The 19398-nt window shown below is 51.2% G+C and overlaps 1 protein-coding gene across 1 annotated transcript; it reads left to right on the top strand.

Annotated features, from left to right (window-relative positions):
* Positions 1-666: 666 nt before the first annotated feature.
* On the top strand, positions 667-18455 carry LOC144950824 (digestive cysteine proteinase 2-like). The gene is made up of 8 exons (XM_078880939.1): positions 667-709; positions 5893-6062; positions 8099-8221; positions 9889-10086; positions 10783-11010; positions 12759-12927; positions 15457-15568; positions 17059-18455. Coding segments are annotated over exons 1-8 (1101 nt in total). The 5' UTR covers positions 667-708; the 3' UTR covers positions 17159-18455.
* The last annotated feature ends 943 nt before the right edge of the window (positions 18456-19398 follow it).

Below are 19398 nucleotides of genomic sequence, written 5' to 3'. Positions count from 1 at the left end.
TGCCACCGCTTGGCCAGGTCACCGCCCTCGATATCCATAGACGATCTGTCAACTCATTCGGAGTTTAGCCCCCCCCCCTTCCCCCCGAATATGCCAGCACCACCACTGTCAACAACAACAACGACAACAACAGACGGCTGCCACAGGTCAAATTTGTGTGCGTTGTTTTAACCCGGCGAGAAGCCAGGGCGAGCGTCACTTGCCAAGAGTGACCTGACCTGGGTCGCAACATGTATATTTTTTTAACGACTAAGATGATGTAAAAATGAAGTAAAGCAACGAGCCCCCCCCCCCCCCAACAAAGGACGCTAATTCCCGAACCGTTCAAACTCGCAGACCCCCCCAGCCCAAGCCCAGCCCACGCTTTCACAAGGAGCACAGCGGTTGCCGATAAGGCAGCAGGAGACTTCACTCCTCCCCGTGACGGCAGCCGCAGGTTCTCATAAACACTTCACCTTTTTGTGGTTATTATATCTTTTTTTGGCAGGAGTGGGGGATGAGAGGCTGGGCTGGGGCGGGGGGCGGTGCTGCTGGTGGTGCTGCTGGTGGGGGTTACAGGGATATTTGCCAACACGTCAAGTTAGTTCAGCTGACTGTCTGCGATTCTGGCCGCGTATAAAAAGAGGAGGCGACCCGATCCCTTGAGACATCACGGACAAGGTGCCCCCCCCCCCACACCAACTCCTTGGTCGGTGCATCTCGCTTGCAAGTAAGGGCCTCTTGCATTCATCCGTAACCCTCTTGATTCCGCGTGCATCACACCACTGAAGCTGCCACGGTGGTGGCAGCAATGTGTTCAGGTGGCAGTTAGCACGTGGTGGCAGCAATGTGTTCAGGTGACAGTTGGTACGTGGTGGCAGCAATGTGTTCAGGTGACAGTTGGCACGTGGTGACAGCAATGTGTTCAGGTGACAGTTGGCACGTGGTGGCAGCAATGTGTTCAGGTGACAGTTGGCACGTGGTGGCAGCAATGTGTTCAGGTGACAGTTGGCACGTGGTGGCAGCAATGTGTTCAGGTGGCAGTTGGCACGTGGTGACAGCAATGTGTTCAGGTGACAGTTGGTACGTGGTGGCAGCAATGTGTTCAGGTGACAGTTGGCACGTGGTGACAGCAATGTGTTCAGGTGACAGTTGGCACGTGGTGGCAGCAATGTGTTCAGGTGACAGTTGGTACGTGGTGGCAGCAATGTGTTCAGGTGACAGTTGGCACGTGGTGACAGCAATGTGTTCAGGTGACAGTTGGCACGTGGTGGCAGCAATGTGTTCAGGTGACAGTTGGCACGTGGTGGCAGCAATGTGTTCAGGTGACAGTTGGCACGTGGTGGCAGCAATGTGTTCAGGTGGCAGTTGGCACGTGGTGACAGCAATGTGTTCAGGTGACAGTTGGCACGTGGTGGCAGCAATGTGTTCAGGTGACAGTTGGCACGTGGTGGCAGCAATGTGTTCAGGTGACAGTTGGCACGTGGTGACAGCAATGTGTTCAGGTGGCAGTTGCCACGTGGTGGCAGCAATGTGTTCAGGTAACAGTTAGCACGTGGTGGCAGCAATGTGTTCAGGTGACAGTTGGTACGTGGTGGCAGCAATGTGTTCAGGTGACAGTTGGCACGTGGTGGCAGCAATGTGTTCAGGTGACAGTTGCCACGTGGAGGCAGCAATGTGTTCAGGTGACAGTTTGCACGAGGTGGCAGCAATGTGTTCAGGTTACAGTTGGCACGTGGTGGCAGCAATGTGTTCAAGTGGCAGTTGGCACGAGGTGGCAGCAATGTGTTCAGGTGACAGTTGGCACGTGGTGGCAGCAATGTGTTCAGGTGGCAGTTGCCACGTGGTGGCAGCAATGTGTTCAGGTGACAGTTGGCACGTGGTGGCAGCAATGCGTTCAGGTGCCAGTTGGCACGTGGTGGCAGCAATGTGTTCAGGTGGCAGTTGGCACGTGGTGGCAGCAATGTGTTCAGGTGACAGCTGGCACGTGGAGGCAGCAATGTGTTCAGGTGCCAGTTGGCACGAGGTGGCAGCAATGTGTTCAGGTGGCAGTTGGCACGTGGAGGCAGCAATGTGTTCAGGTGCCAGTTGGCACGAGGTGGCAGCAATGTGTTCAGGTGGCAGTTGGCACGTGGAGGCAGCAATGTGTTCAGGTGACAGTTGGCACGAGGTGGCAGCAATGTGTTCAGGTGACAGTTGGCACGTGGTGGCAGCAATGTGTTCAGGTGACAGTTGGCACGTGGTGGCAGCAATGTGTTCAGGTGGCAGTTGGCACGTGGTGGCAGCAATGTGTTCAGGTGGCAGTTGTCACGTGGTGGCAGCAATGTGTTCAGGTGACAGTTGGCACGTGGTGGCAGCAATGTGTTCAGGTAACAGTTAGCACGTGGTGGCAGCAATGTGTTCAGGTGACAGTTGGTACGTGGTGGCAGCAATGTGTTCAGGTGTCAGTTGGCACGTGGTGGCAGCAATGTGTTCAGGTGCTAGTTGGCACGAGGTGGCAGCAATGTGTTCAGGTGGCAGTTGGCACGTGGTGGCAGCAATGTGTTCAAGTGGCAGTTGGCACGAGGTGGCAGCAATGTGTTCAGGTGACAGTTGGCACGAGGTGGCAGCAATGTGTTCAGGTGGCAGTTGGCACGTGGTGGCAGCAATGTGTTCAAGTGGCAGTTGGCACGAGGTGGCAGCAATGTGTTCAAGTGGCAGTTGGCACGAGGTGGCAGCAATGTGTTCAGGTGACAGTTGGCACGAGGTGGCAGCAATGTGTTCAGGTGTCAGTTGGCACGTGGTGGCAGCAATGTGTTCAGGTGCTAGTTGGCACGAGGTGGCAGCAATGTGTTCAGGTGGCAGTTGGCACGTGGTGGCAGCAATGTGTTCAAGTGGCAGTTGGCACGAGGTGGCAGCAATGTGTTCAGGTGACAGTTGGCACGTGGTGGCAGCAATGTGTTCAGGTGGCAGTTGCCACGTGGTGGCAGCAATGTGTTCAGGTGACAGTTGGCACGTGGTGGCAGCAATGCGTTCAGGTGCCAGTTGGCACGTGGTGGCAGCAATGTGTTCAGGTGGCAGTTGGCACGTGGTGGCAGCAATGTGTTCAGGTGACAGCTGGCACGTGGAGGCAGCAATGTGTTCAGGTGCCAGTTGGCACGAGGTGGCAGCAATGTGTTCAGGTGGCAGTTGGCACGTGGAGGCAGCAATGTGTTCAGGTGCCAGTTGGCACGAGGTGGCAGCAATGTGTTCAGGTGGCAGTTGGCACGTGGAGGCAGCAATGTGTTCAGGTGACAGTTGGCACGAGGTGGCAGCAATGTGTTCAGGTGACAGTTGGCACGTGGTGGCAGCAATGTGTTCAGGTGACAGTTGGCACGTGGTGGCAGCAATGTGTTCAGGTGACAGTTGGCACGAGGTGGCAGCAATGTGTTCAGGTGCCAGTTGGCACGTGGTGGCAGCAATGTGTTCAGGTGCTAGTTGGCACGAGGTGGCAGCAATGTGTTCAGGTGGCAGTTGGCACGTGGTGGCAGCAATGTGTTCAGGTGGCAGTTGTCACGTGGTGGCAGCAATGCGTTCAGGTGACAGTTGGCACGTGGTGGCAGCAATGTGTTCAGGTGACAGTTGGCACGTGGTGGCAGCAATGTGTTCAGGTGACAGTTGGCACGTGGTGGCAGCAATGTGTTCAGGTGACAGTTGGCACGTGGTGGCAGCAATGTGTTCAGGTGACAGTTGGCACGAGGTGGCAGCAATGTGTTCAGGTGTCAGTTGGCACGTGGTGGCAGCAATGTGTTCAGGTGCTAGTTGGCACGAGGTGGCAGCAATGTGTTCAGGTGGCAGTTGGCACGTGGTGGCAGCAATGTGTTCAGGTGGCAGTTGTCACGTGGTGGCAGCAATGCGTTCAGGTGACAGGTGGCAATGTTGAAGTGTGCTGGCCTCGACAAGGCTTCATCAGAGAAGAAGAGTTTGCGTCGTGTTGCTGTTCCTTCTCCGTTGAAGGAGCACAGACTGCAGTGCGCTTTGCTAGATGGCCCATCGATTGGCTTGCATGGCCACCACCACACTACTGTGGCCTGTGGCTTGTCTTTAATGCATCTCCATGGGTCTTTATGGGTCTCTATGGGCTTCTACGCGTCTCTGTGCGTTTGCTACATGGTCCATAGTTTGGGTTTGCATCGCCACCATCTCACTCCCGTTCGCTCGTGGCTTTAATTTTCCGTTCATGAAGGAGACGCGCGCATCGGCCTGCTATCGATGTTCTGACGATGCGGGTGATGGTTACACTCCACCGGCGTCGTTGAGGAAGCCAGGAAGAGGTCCGATGATGATGATATTCTTGGTTCTTTCGGTAAAGTCACGTAGAAAGGAAATAATAAAGTAATAAACATATTAAACAATAGTTTGTTGAGGGATCTCAAAGCTATGTGGAAACCCCTTTTGGCGTCATCTGGTCCAACACCATGTGAGACTAGGCTCTAAGGAAAGCTGCCTCGGGTGTGGACAAATCAACTTCAAGGACAGTGCATACATTATCAGAGTTATGTTTTTTGTTTGCATTACGACTGCAGGTATTGTGGTCTATGCAAACATGACTCCTTGTAAAAAAAGGTGTCAGTTTTGTTGCCAGATAAAAGGGTAAAAAACCAATTATCAAGAAAAGAAACATCCAAAAGCAACTTCCTGCTCCAATGAGCATTAGTAGATTGGTGATCATCTCCTGTTTCTACAGTCCTCCAATGCCGGTGGTGGAAATTCTGCATTCCTATGGCAGGGGCGAGTCGTTCTGTGATCCTCGTTGAAAAGTGGTACTCATTTAAGCGGCACTGATTCGAGTGGTACTCATTCGATGGGATGAGTCAACACCTTAACCAGGACTTGAACTCGCACCCTTCCCGATCGCGAGCTGCCTTGTTGAGCCACCTACTGGGACATCTGTGGGCCTAGTGGGTTCATCTTGGAGCCTAGCGGGGACATCTTTGTGAAAAAGAGCTTCACAGCTCATCGGATTCGCCCGGTCCAAATGAAGATTCTGATTCACGTTGGCCGAACTGAGCAAACAAAGATCCCCCGTGTAGCCTTACCAGTCTGTTGGGGCAAGTGCTGTTAGCGAGTAGCACCTATGAAGGCCGGCATGGCACACGAGGGGGTGAGTGGCCAACACCACGCCCGGCCGCCTTTGTCTCCCTAGTCGCGATGTTTACGCACGTCAGCAGGTACTCATTTGAGGCTGATTCGACCTAGGGGAGGAGGCCCAACACAGGTTCAGTTCATCGTCATTGGTGTCGAACAGACAGTACCCGTCAACCCCTTATCAGTGTCTTCTACCTTACTACAGACCAATTCAGACCCTATTGGTGACCCCGTGCCCCTTGTACATCTCAACGTTCATCCGACAAAGTCACCATCACAAGGGAGAAGCACAAACTAATAGACACAAACTATTTTTTAACTCAATTTCCCTTGTACAAGAATACGGGTAAACCGTACGGGTTGACAGCTATGAGACTCACACACACCACCACGACTCTCAGTCTCAAGTTGGAAGGCGCTCGTGAAGGAAGTGCTCAGCTGTTCGCCCCCCCCCCCACACACCCTATCCCACCCCCCACACACCCCACCCCACCCCACACACCCCACCCCCCACACATCCCACCCCCACACACCCCACCCCCACACACCCCACCCCACCCCTCACACACCCCACACACCCACCCCACCCCCCACACACCCAACCCCCCACACACCCCACCCCCACACACCCCACCCCCCACACCCCCACCCCACCCCCCACACACCCCACTCCACCCCCACCCCCCACCCCGCACACACCCCACCCCCCCCCACACACCCCATCCCACCCCACACGCCCCACCCCCCACACACCTCATCCCACCCCACCCCTCATACACCCCACCCCCCACACCCCACCCTTCACAGTGGCGAATCAGAGGACCACCGTGGCTCCGCCCCTTTTCCTCATCCCCCTCGTCGTCGTCATGGTCACCGTTGCCGTGGCGACGCCGGCAGGACCGGAGCAGCTGGGAGACCCTCACCTGCAGCCGCACTGGGAGGCGTGGAAGAGCCGCTACGACAAGGCCTACGACGAGGTGTGAAAAGCGGGGATTTTATGGCGATAAAGTTGTGGTGGTGGTGGTGGTGGGGAGATTCATTAACGAGCCGTCGATTCGTCGGTTCAAATTCGGGCGCCATCGCCGGTGGCTCGGAGATGTTAACTACCTCGCCTGGTACACAGGAGGTCGTGGGTTCGATCCCGACCCTGACGACGCATGCTGTATATCTGGAGTTTGCGTCTCTCTGTCTCTCCGTGATGAGATGTTAACTACCTCGCCTGGTACACAGGAGGTCGTGGGTTCGATCCCGACCCTGATACCTGATGTTTTCTGGAGTTTGCGTCTCTCCCCGTGGTGAGATGTTAACTACCTCGCCTGGTACACAGGAGGTCGTGGGTTCGATCCCAACACTGACGACGCATGCTATATATCTGGAGTTTGTGTCTCTCTGTCTCTCTGTGGAGAGATGTTAACTATCTCGCCTGGTACACAGGAGGTCGTGGGTTCGATCCCGACCATGACGCATGCTGTGTATATCTGAAGTTTGTGTCTCTCTGTCTTTCCGTGGTGAGATGTGAACTACCTCGCCTGGTACACATGAGATCGTGGGTTCGATTCCGACCATGACGCATGCTGTATATCTGGAGTTTGTGTCTCTCTGTCTCTCCGTGGAGAGATGTTAACTACCTCGCCTGGTACACAGGAGGTCGTTAGTTCGATCCCGACCCTGATCCATGATGTTTTTTTGGAGTTTGCGTCTCTCTCCGTGGAGAGATGTTAACTGCCTCGCCTGGTACACAGGAGGTCGTTAGTTCGATCCCGACCCTGATCTATGATGTTTTTCTGGAGTTTGCGTCTCTCTCCGTGGTGAGATGTTAACTACCTCGCCTGGTACACAGGAGGTCGTGAGTTCGATCCCGACCCTGATCTATGATGTTTTTCTGGAGTTTGCGTCTCTCCGTGGTGAGATGTTAACTACCTCGCCTGGTACACAGGAGGTCGTAGGTTCGATCCCGACCCTGATTCATGATGTTTTTTTGGAGTTTGCGTCTCTCTCCGTGGAGAAATGTTAACTACCTCGCCTGGTACACAGGAGGTCGTTAGTTCGATCCCGACCCTGATCTATGATGTTTTTCTGGAGTTTGCGTCTCTCTCCGTGGTGAGATGTTAACTACCTCACCTGGTACACAGGTGGTCGTGGGTTCGATCCCAACCCTGACGAATGCTGTATATCTGGAGTTTGCGTCTCTCGGTCTCTCCGTGGAGAGATGTTAACTACCTCGCCTGGTATACGTGAGGTTGTGGGTTCGATCCCGACCCTGACGATGCATGCTGTATATCTGGTGTTTGCGTGTTCACCCTCCCCGTGGTCGCGTGGATTTTTCTCTGGGTGCTCCGGTTTTTTCCCTCCAAATTTAGAAACACGCGTTTAGAGTATGTGTCTGCTGCGAAAATGTCCACACAATAAGCCACTTCGTTGAGCTGTCATCTGTGATAACCAGGTCGCTTCTGAAAAGGAGCTGTACAACTCAGTGGGCCCAACCTGGTAAAAATAAATAAGCATAGTTTAGTTTTAAATTGAATAGATGTTTTGTTTACATTGAACGAATTAAAGGGAAGATATCGTTTTCCCATTTGTATGCTTTGTCTAGCAGGGGTGGGGAACCTTTTTTCTGCCAAGGGCCATTTGGATATTTATAACATCATTCGTGGCCCATACAAAATTATCAACTTAAAAATTAGCCCGATATATTTGGTCAAACATTTAATTAACTCACCCCTAATGCGATGGCTGGAACTGCTTCTCTTTGGTGAGGCGTGTGATGATGTTAGCTGGTATTGACGATATTGCTACTCGCAACTGCTTTTCCAGGTTTGCTCCTAGATCTATTGAATTTCGAGTCCCGCCTGCGGTTGCCTTGGCAGGGCCAGACACCAAATGGTTTCGTGGGCCCTACACGGCCCGCGGGCCGGACGTTCCCAACCCCTGGACTCTAATGGCTCCGTGCGATCCTCCGCTGCCACTAGAGGCCGCTACACTCTCAACCTCGTCTCCCCCTGGTGGTGCGCAGGCCGAGGAGGGCCGGCGTCGCCTCGTGTGGGAGCACAACCTGAAGATGATCGACCGGCACAACCTGGAGGAGGCCCTCGGCAAGCACTCCTACACGCTGGCCATGAACCAGTTCGGAGACGTGGTAAGTGCGGCCGCATCTGAGTCCGGATCACTACGCAAGTGCTGTATGGGCATGGTCGTCATCACGATCCATGGGCGGAGAGCCCCGTATGTGTCCTCTGCACATTTTGTCAGTTAAATTTCGATTTAAAGCTTTCGTGACTGCAGGGATTCATCTTCTTGGTTCTTTCGGTAAAGTCACGTAGGAGGGAAATAATAAAAATAAAACATAAAAGAATAATTCTCACGACGTTTCGGCCACAACGCAAGCAGCCGTCCTCAGGTGAAGAACAGGTCTGTCGGAAAGACGCTGTTCTTCACCTGAGGACGGCTGCTTGCGTTGTGGCCGAAACGTCGTGAGAATTATTTTATTATGTTTTACTTTTATTATTTTATTATTTCCCTTCTACGTGACTTTACCGAAAGAACCAAAAAGATTTTGTCAGTTGTCTCCACTTTCCTCTCTGCCTTGTGCCAATATGCTCAAGTGGTGCCACATCTTTCCGACACCAATCTGATGCATACCTGTCAACCCCTTATCAGTGCCCTCTACCTTATTACAGACCAATTCAGAACCTTATTGATCACCCTGTGCCCTAATAAATCTCAATGTTCATCCTACAAAGTCCCATCACAAGGGAGTATTGAAACGGCTGTACGCCGTATGGACAGTGCGGGATTATCCTCATAGCAAAAGTAGCTACATATGACGTAGCTACTAATATGTAGTAGTAGCTACTACTACATATGACGTAGCTACTAATATGTAGTAGTAGCTACTACTACATATGACGTAGCTACTAATATGTAGTAGTAGCTACTACTACATATGACGTAGCTACTAATATGTAGTAGTAGCTACTACTACATATGACGTAGCTACTAATATGTAGTAGTAGCTACTACTACATATGACGTAGCTACTAATATGTAGTAGTAGCTACTACTACATATGACGTAGCTACTAATATGTAGTAGTAGCTACTACTACATATGACGTAGCTACTAATATGTAGTAGTAGCTACTACTACATATGACGTAGCTACTAATATGTAGTAGTAGCTACTACTACATATGACGTAGCTAAGGGCCCCGCACTTTCAAGGGCCCTGCACTAAATGCTTTCAAGCTATCAATTCCGTTTCTGTGATTCTGCACTTGCTCTATTACTATAGTACTATACCACCTTCAACTTTTATGAACGACTGGGTGTTTAAGGCTAGCGATTTGTCGTATGATCTGGCTGCATAGCAAATGAAAAAAATACAATTACTTTTCTATGCAAGTAAAATTTGTTTGTTTTATACTTGTGTTTATTTATTTGTTTATGGTCCCTTATAACATCATACTACAGGCCCCGCACTAGTCTAATCCGGCACTGTGCGGTGTGAACCACCCGTACGGTATACATGCATCTTGGAATCCCTGCCTCACTTCATACAGCAAATCTGGCTGTGACGGTCCCACCTGATGACGGAGACTTGTGTTGCCTCCGAAACGTCGTGATTTTTTTATTATTATTTTTTTTATTAAATTTTTTTACCTACGTGACTTTACCGAAAAAACTAAGAGCATGAATCCTTGCGGTCACGAAAGCTTCAAATCCAGAATACATGCAACTGTTTAACAGTGGGAAGTGACCCTAACGTGGCTCCCACGTCTCCCGCCTCATCCTCTCCCCATGGCAGTCGGAGGAGGAATTCGAGCTGCAGATGGCGGCGTTGGAGCCGCTGGCAGATGACGACGGTGACGCGAGCGAGGAAGACAACGAGGTGAAGAAGTGGACAGAATCGTCCGTCAATGCTCCACTCGACATGTCCCTGCCGAACGAGATGGACTGGCGGAATCGCGACGCCGTGACGCCCGTCAAGAACCAGAAGAAGCCGGTACTCCTCCTTCATTCCATGTATTTGTTGAGCAAGAACTCGACCCCACTAAAGAGGGCATCGCAATACTTTACCGTGTGAATCTCACCTATAAAATTAAGACGCATGTGATAAAAAAAGATCAAAACGTGAGGGCATATTCAAGGGAAAGCTCTCTCTCCCACTTCAGCAAAACAAAATATATTGCTGTGGTTTTCCCACCTGATGACGATTGCTTGTGATGCAATCGAAACGTCGTGATTTGTTTAATTTTTCTACCTACGTGACTTTACCGAAAGAACCAAAGAGTATGGATTCCTGCAGTCACGAAAGCTTCAAATCTAGAATGTGGCAGTTATTTTACTCGTGATAACAAACTATTTCTGAAAACGATAATAGTTTTTTTTTCTAGCAACAAACCTCACACTTTTTTTTACAAGGAGTCATGTTGCATTAAATGCAAACAAAAAACACAACTCTGATAATGATATGCACTGTCCTTGAAATTGATTGGTCCACACCCGAGACAGCTTTTCTTGGAGCCTAGTCTCACCTGGTGTTGGACCAGATGACGCCAAAAGTTGTCAGTTTTGTTGCCAGATAAAATGGTAAAAAACCAATCATCATATTTTGCTACTGGCAAAGGAGGTTCCAATGGTGTATTTCTGAAAAACCTCCACCCTTTCCCGTGCCGCCATCTCCCCTTCTCCGTACCAGAGGAACTGCTGGGCCTCGTGGGCCTTCTCGGCCACGGGCGCGATGGAGAGCCACTGGAAGATCAAGCGGAACGGCGAGATGATGGAGCTCAGCGAGCAGCAGCTCATCGACTGCTCGCGCCCGTACGGCTCGCGCGGCTGCCGCAAAGGCTCGGCGAGCATGGGGTTCGTCGCCGTGCAGGAGATGCAGGGCATCGAGACGGAGGACAGCTACCCGTACGAGGGCAGGGTACGTGCCGGGGTCGACCCTGGCGCCGATGGAGGGCTCACCCGCTCTCTCGCTCTCTCTTTTTTTTTATTTCTTTTTGATAAATAGTATTTTTTGTATTTTGTAGTTTTTCTATTTTTATTTATTTATTTACGTTCAGAGGAAACAAGAAGATGCTCGGTGTAGTCGGCACTTTGCTTCGTTCATCATTTCGGTTTTTTGGGGTTTTTTTTCAATGCTTTGCTTTATGTGCCCCCCCCCCCCCCCGCGTTTAAATGAAAGATTTCACGAAAGATTTCACGCTCTGCTCTCTTCCTTCTTACCCCCCCTCTCTCTCTACCCCCCCTCTCTCTCTCTCTACCCCCTCTCTCTACCCCCCCCACTCTCTACCCCCCCCTCTCTCTCTACCCCCTCTCTCTACCCCCCCCCCCTCTCTCTCTACCCCCTCTCTCTACCCCCCCTCTCTACCCCCCCTCTCTCTCTACCCCCCCCCCTCTCTCTCTACCCCCTCTCTCCCTACTCTCTGTCTATGTTCCCCCTGTTTTCCCTCTCGCTCTCGCCATGGTTACGAGGAACATTTACTTGGGGAGGGGGGCAGCGGTGGGTGGGTGGGGGGGGGGTTCCAGGGGGTGCAAAGGTGGCAGCAGCGGCGTGGTTGTTGGCTACGTACGGTGCGAAAGAAGTTCAACATACATGCTGCACAAAGACTAACACTACCCATAGACTCAACACTGCACCTCTGATCAGCGCGGTTTGCTACGTACGGTGCGAAAGAAGTTCAACGTACGGACGTGCATGAGCCCTGGGAAATCCCGTGGCGTGACCTTGGTGAAAAGGGGGGAAGTGGAGGGGGAGGGCACGTGACACAAGTCGATGTTCAACAAACTCTACACGAGTGTTAAACGCTCAATCGGAATGAGGAGGGAGTGAGCGACGATGCGATTTGCTTTCGTTGACCCCCGCATTCTGCTCTGGCTCTCACCCCCCCCTGCTCCCCCACCCCTGTATGGGAAATGGCTGCGATGCCCATTGATTGTAATGATTTGCCGCAGTCCCAACGTGTTTGACTTCACTACAAGAACTTATTGGGTTGGGGTGAGGATGGGGATGGGGTGAGGATGGGGTTGGGGTGAGGATGGGGTCATGGTGAGGATGGGGATGGAGTGAGGATGGGGTCATGGTGAGGATGGGGTGAGGATGGGGTTGGAGTGAGGATGGGGATGGGCTTGGGATGAGGATGGGAATGGGGTTGGAGTGAGGATGGGGTTGGGGTGAGGATGGGGTTTGGGTGAGGATGGGGTTGGAGTGAGGATGGGGATGGGGTTGGGATGAGGATGGGGTTGGAGTGAGGATGGGGTTGGAGTGAGGATGGGGATGGGGTCTGAGTGAGGATGGGGTTGGAGTGAGGATGGGGTTGGAGTGAGGATGGGGTTGGAGTGAGGATGGGGTCGGAGTGAGGATGGGGATGGGGTCGGAGTGAGGATGGGGATGGGGTTGGGGTGAGGATGGGGTTGGGGTGAGGATGGGGTTTGGGTGAGGATGGGGTTGGAGTGACGATGGGGTGAGGATGGGGATGGGGTTGGGGTGAGGATGGGGTTTGGGTGAGGATGGGGTTGGGGTGAGGATGGGAATGGGGTTGGGGTGAGGATGGGGTTTGGGTGAGGATGGGGTTGGGGTGAGGATGGGGTTGGGGTGAGGATGTTGCCACTCGGCTCTCAGCCGCCCACGTCATTTACATCGCGTTTGACTCCCCACCCGCCCGCCCGCAGGACAACATCGCGTGTCGCTTCAACATCAGCCAGCGCTCCCCGGTGAGGGTCTCCGGCTACAAGAGGGTCCCCAGCGGCAGCGAGTCCCACCTGCAGGCCGCCTTGGCCACCGAGGGACCAGTGGCGGTGGCGATCGATGCGCGGCACATCAAGATCTTCTACAAATCCGGTACGTCCAATCCCCACCCCCCAAACACGATTCCCACCGATCCTCCTTCCGCCTCCACGCAGTCCCGTCTCCCCATCTCTCTCCCTCCCGATGTCCCCCCACCCTCTCGCGCAGGGGGCTACCGCGCACAGCTGCGCTCGGGATGTTGAGGAGGCCTGTGCCCTTTGGGGCCGTCCATAAATGACGTCACGCGATTTTGGACGATTTTTGACCCCCCCAACCTTCGTCACACGGCGTCACAAAAAGTCAGACCCCACACCCCTCAAATATGACGTCACAAAGCTCTGCCCCCCCCCTCCCCCCCCAAAACCATATTTCCATTTAGAAAATAAAACATGCTTCAAATCGCTTTAAACTATTGTCATTGTAGTGCGTATTTAATGTGGCGCTGCACTCTGATGTTGTAGGAGTGTTGTTATAACAATTAGTGTTGTTATAACAATTCTATATTTATTTAAAGTTGCGCATTTTGATGTGACGTCACATTTCTCAAACCCCCCCCCCCGTCACACATCGTCACAAATGTCTGCCCCCCCCCCCAGGTGCGTGACGTCATTTATGGACCGCCCCTTACTCGCCAACCTTTACTGCAGCGTTGCACGCCTTTGGTTCTCAATCTTAAACCAAGAAAAGTACAATGCTAACAAATACATGGGGTTTATATGTAACATAGTAAGTTTTCTTCTTGGTTCTTTCGGTAAAGTCACGTAGAAGGGAAGTAATAAAATAATAAAAATAAAACATAATAAAATGAAATAATTCTCACGACGTTTCGGCTACAACGCAAGCAGCCGTCTTCAGGTTGTAGCCGAAACGTCGTGAGAATTATTTCATTTTATTATGTTTTATTTTTATTATTTTATTACTTCCCTTCTACGTGACTTTACCGAAAGAACCAAGAAGATGAATCCCTGCAGTCACGAAAGCTTTAAATCGAAAAATAGTAAGTTTTAATAATAATAAGGTTTTTCCCCTTTTTTCTGGCAACAAAACTGAAACCTTTTTGCAAGGATTCACGTCTGCATTAACCACAATACTTGCAGTCAAAACGCAAACAAAACACACACTATGATAATATTATATGCATTGTCCTTGAAACTGATTGGTCCACATCAAGGGACGGCTTTCTTTTGAGCCTCGACCCAATTGGTGCTCGACCAGAGGACGCCAAAAGGCGTACAGCTCAAAGACAATGCATTACACTGGAAGAGAAATAATAAAATAATACAAATATTAAACAATAAAAATTCTCACGACGTTTCGACTGCGATACAAGCAATACGAGCAATCATCATCAGGTGTAAAATCCACAACAAGAACATATACACCTGATGACGATTGCTTGTATTGCAGTCGAAACGTCGTATTTATATTATTGTATTATTTCTCTTCTACGTGACTTTACCGAAAGAACCAAGAATATAACTTTCAAACAGTTTGTGCTGCTGCTGCTGCCCCATGATACTACCGCCGCTGTCACTCGGCTTGTTTCACCCGTTCGTACTTGCTTCGCCCAGCTGCTGGACAGACATATTTCCTGCTGACTACGTTCATGATATAGCAGAGGTCGCAACCGGGTACCCGATACCCGTACCCTACCCGATACCCGGCTACCCGTACCCGGCCGGGTACGGGTAGCCGTTTGCGACCCTGGTGCGGCCGGGTACGGGTACGGGTAGGCCGTGAGTCACTGGTGAGTAACTGTTTGTCACTCATTTCCCAACGTCTTGTCTCTTCTCACAATTCAAGTTCCTAGAATCAACCCACCCGCGCCTGCAACATGGCTTCATCCCAGAGGTCGCAATCAGGTACCCGATACCCGTACCCTACCCGTACCCGGCCGGCTACGGGTATGGTACGGGTACGGCCGGGTACGGGTACCCGTTTGCGACCCTGGTGCGGCCGGGTACGGGTAAGGAATCAAAACCCGTTTCTGACCTCTGTGATATAGTCTCTCCCCTAACTACGATGGGAGCCGCGCTGCGTGCGCAGAGAAGCAGATTTCATTAAAAATTATCGGGAGAAAAAAAAATTTAACCTAAAAATATTATGAGCGGAAAAATGTCTTCGGCTATTTTTGTTCACTCTTGATCAATCGTCATATCGGATGACGCAGCTTTGAAGGGATGCCGTTCACGTTCATCGATAACAAATTCAATGTTCTGGCAGGACGACTGCGTTGCGAACGCCACTACTCACTTGATACAGCTATCGTGCTGTGACGGTTCCACCTGAAGACGGAAGCTTGTGTTGCCTCCGAAACGTCGTGATTTTTATTTTATTTTTATTTTACTTTTATTAATTTTAATTTTTTACCTACGTGACTTTACCGAAAAAAAATAAGAATATAAGTGTAACTAAGCAGTCGTACTCTATAACCAGGGGCTCTCACCTGGCCTTAAATCCATCCATTAGCTCGCACGAGCGAATCAATGGTTTGAACGAATTAATTGAATGAACGAATTAATGAATGAATGAACGAATGAATGAATAAATGAACGAGCGATGATTCCTGTGGTTCGCGTGCAGGCATCTACTACAGCCGTTTTTGCCGCAATAAAGCCAAGAGGCTGCACCACTCCATGCTCGCCGTGGGATACGGCACGGAGGATGGCAAGGATTTCTGGCTGCTGAAGAACAGGTGAGGGGGGGGGGGCTGGGGGGTGAGGGGTCAGGGGGGGTGAGGGGTGAGGGGGAGTTGCGGGGGGTTAGGGAGGGGGGCAGCCGCGGCATATGCGTGTGCAATTTTGCAGTGGAAGTCACAGATTTTGTTGTAGTGGCGGCTCGCCTCTGGCTGCGACTCTGCCTCGGGCTCTAACGAGTGGCTCAGCCGTGGCTCGGCTTCGGGCTCAGCTAGCGGAAATCCCTAACTTGGCTGGGAGCCTGGGACCTTGCCGGGTGCCGGCTAAAGTAAAGTATGGGGTGCCATGGTGGCGAGGAGATGTTCACTACCTCGTCTGGTCTACAGGAGATCGTGGGTTCGATCCCGACCCTGATGCGTGCTGTATATTTGGAGTTTGCGTGTCTCTCTCTCATCACCACGGTGGCTAGGAGATGTTAACTACCTCGACTGGTATACACGAGGTCGTGGATTCGATTGCGACCCTGACGCCTGCTGCTGTATATTTGGAGTTTGCTTGTTTTCCCCGTGATCACGTGGATTTTTCTCCGTGTCATCCGGTTTTCCCCTCCACATTTAAGAGTATTTGCCTGCTATAAATTTCCACACGATGAAAAGCCACTGGGTCGAGCTATCACTTGTGAAAGCCAGGTCACTTCTGAAAAAGAGCTACACAGCTCAGTCGGGACTTAAACCTGGTAAAACTAAATAAATAAAGTAAGCGTATGGGTTTGGGTTGGCTCCCTTGAGCCACATCCAAGCCAGAGCCAGCTCTGACTCAGACTCAGAGGTCGCAAACGGGTTTTGATTCCTTACCCGTACCCGTACCCGGCCGCACCAGGGTCGCAAATGGGTACCCGTACCCGTACCCGGTCGGGTACCGGTACCCGTTCCCTACCCGTACCCGTACCCTACCCGAAATGAGTGACAAACGGTTACTTACCAGTGACTCACGGCCTACCCGTACCCGTACCCGGCCGCACCAAGGTCGTAAACGGGTACCCGTACCTGGTTGGGTACAGGTAGCCGGGTATCGGGTAGGGTAGGGGTATCGGGTACCCGATTGCGACCTCTGCTCAGACTACGGCCCTAAGTTTTATTTAGTGCCGTGTCATTCCAAGTGTAAACCCCTCCGAGATTCTTAATTCCATTGCCAGTTTTTGTTCCACTTTAATCCGTGTCACAGCAGTAGCAGGTGAGACTTGCCTTGTAGACGACTTTTCGCTTTGCTTGTATGAAGGTCCCTATGTTAATTTATTACCAGCCCTCCTATGCCCCAGTTGGCGATCTGGGAAAAAAAACATATTTGCACATCCGGTACACCACATCCAGTATACGTAGCTACGAGTCACGCGGCTACTACTCCAACCTACCAATGACCCGGAGAATATATTTTTTAAATGATAAATTTTTCCGTGCCTGTAACGTGCAAACATAACCTAACATAGGTAAACCAAACACGATCGTGCATTGCAGACACGGTGCATGTTGTGTGTGTGTGTTGTGTGCAGCTGGGGCGCTGGGTGGGGGGAGCAAGGCTACATGAGGCTGGCGAGAAACAGAAACAACAACTGTGGCGTCGCCAGTGACGCCACGTACCCAGTCGTGTGACCCAGCGAGCGGCCAGGCTGCTCGGCCTAGAGGCGCTTGAGCTCCAGTGCCCGTCTCACCTCCGCTGCCACCACGTCCATCACGTTCATCACCTACACGTCCACCACCTCCACGTCCATCACCTCCACCACCACGTCCATTATCTCTACCACCACGTCCATCACCACCACCACCACGTCCATAAAACTCCACGTCCATCACCCCCACCACCTCCACCACCACGTCCATTATCTCCTCCACCACCACGTCCATTATCTCCACCACCACCACGTCCATTATCTCCACCACCACGTCCATCACCTCCACCACCACGTCCATAAAACTCCACGTCCATCACCCCCACCACCTCCACCACCACGTCCATTATCTCCACCACCACCACCACCACCACGTCCATTATCTCCACCACCACGTCCATAAAACTCCATGTCCATCACCCCCACCACCTCCACGTCCATCACCTCCATCACCTCCAACACCATCGCCTTTTGCACCGATAACCACCATCGCCATCACCACCATCACCACCACCAACACTACTTCTGTCTGTACTCACATTACCACCAACACCATCATAGACACTGACAACACCACCACCACTAAAAATACTACCACTACTACCACCACCAGACACGTACTGACACCTCCACTTCCGTCACTACGACCATCGACGCTACTGATACTTCCACAACCACCACTACCAACACAACCGCAGACGCGACTGAAACATCCATCGCCAGCACCACTTAACAAACATCACCACCGCTTTAACTGACATAGCCACCATAACCTTCACCGCTGCTGCCTTTGCCACCACCACTGCTAACACTACCACCACGACCAACACCACCACAACCAAAATCATATCCACAAACATCACTTACATCAGCACTTTCAGCACTACCAACACTATCATAGCCTTAACACCATCACCACCAGCACCACTGCCATCGTTAACTACCACTACAATGGCTGCCACAAACACTGTCACAACTACAGTACTATTGCCCACATCACCACCAAAAGCACCACTGTCAGTTCGCTTTTTAGTGGGCCGTGAGGACTGGAGTCTCCGTATCCTCGTCTGATCTTTGGGTCAGACATAAGGCATTGCTACTCAGACATACTGAGGAGTTGACATTGGAGGCTGGTTGATCGGGCCACAGCAACACAATATAATTGGGTTTAAACGTTGCGATATTTCTGAATTAAAATGCAGTAACAATTCTTGCTTGTAGTGTTTTGCCTATGTTTAGCTTTCGATTTTAATTCCCAATAAAATATGTTGAACAGTTCATTTTTTGTTCGTGCTTTTTATTTGATTTAAATCACGATTGCCGAGCACAGGCCCAAAGACACCAAACGGCCTGCAACAAACAGCACCCAATAGAAGTGGCCACAGATAAAGTTACCTACGATTCGTTTCTCTTAATTGGGCACGGTTACACATCACAACTTGGGGAGAAAAGAGACGAAGGGAGGGAATAACAAAGAAGTGCGCTGCAATGGAAGAAGCCGACACAACAAGTGTTTTGACATACACGACTACTAGCTGTACAGTATGACGTGCACGTGTCTGTTAGGTAATAAAATAAACTATAAACTATTTTTAAACTACAAACGATTATCATTTACCAGGTAAGACCCACTGAGCTATTTTTTTTGCAGAAGCCACCTGTGCCACAAATGATAGCTCAACGAAGTGGCTTATCACGGAGAACATTTATATCTGCCAAATATTCTAAACGCATGATTCTAAATGTTGAAGGGAAAACAATATATATACGGGGAGCGGTTAGCGCACTGCACTACGAACCCAACAGTGACCCGAGTTCGATTCCCGCTCACGGCCAACACCAGTGACGATTATCTCAACCGGTCCTGGGCCTCCTCCCCTAGATTGACTCAGCCTCAAACGAGTACCTGGTGCGGTGTGTAAACATCGCCGCTAGGGAGACAAAGACGACCAGGCGTGGTGCTGGCCACCCACCCCCTCGTGTGCCGTGCCGGCCTTCATAGGTGCTCGCAAACCGCACTTGTTTAGACTATACCGGTTATCTTTAGGTAATTAAAATATATACAGCATTGGTTTTGTGGTTTGACACCTGTGATACACAGCCTACTTATGCCAACGATGATGTAACGAGGCATTTAACGTCCATTTATCAATTCACGGTCGAAGCCAATTCAAACCTTCAATCTCATCCGTTATCTTCACACAGGGGCCGTCCATAAATGAC

Source organism: Lampetra fluviatilis, chromosome 59, assembly GCF_964198595.1.
Source record: "Lampetra fluviatilis chromosome 59, kcLamFluv1.1, whole genome shotgun sequence".
Classification (NCBI taxonomy): domain Eukaryota; kingdom Metazoa; phylum Chordata; class Hyperoartia; order Petromyzontiformes; family Petromyzontidae; genus Lampetra; species Lampetra fluviatilis.
Note: the sequence above shows the minus strand (reverse complement) of the source record. Positions and strands in the feature narration are given on the sequence as shown.

Coding starts and splice junctions, on each gene's coding strand:
- LOC144950824 (XM_078880939.1), top strand. Junction 11,011..12,758: donor GCTACCCGTACGAGGGCAGG/GTACGTGCCGGG, acceptor GCCCGCCCGCAG/GACAACATCGCGTGTCGCTT. Junction 15,569..17,058: donor TTCTGGCTGCTGAAGAACAG/GTGAGGGGGGGG, acceptor TGTTGTGTGCAG/CTGGGGCGCTGGGTGGGGGG.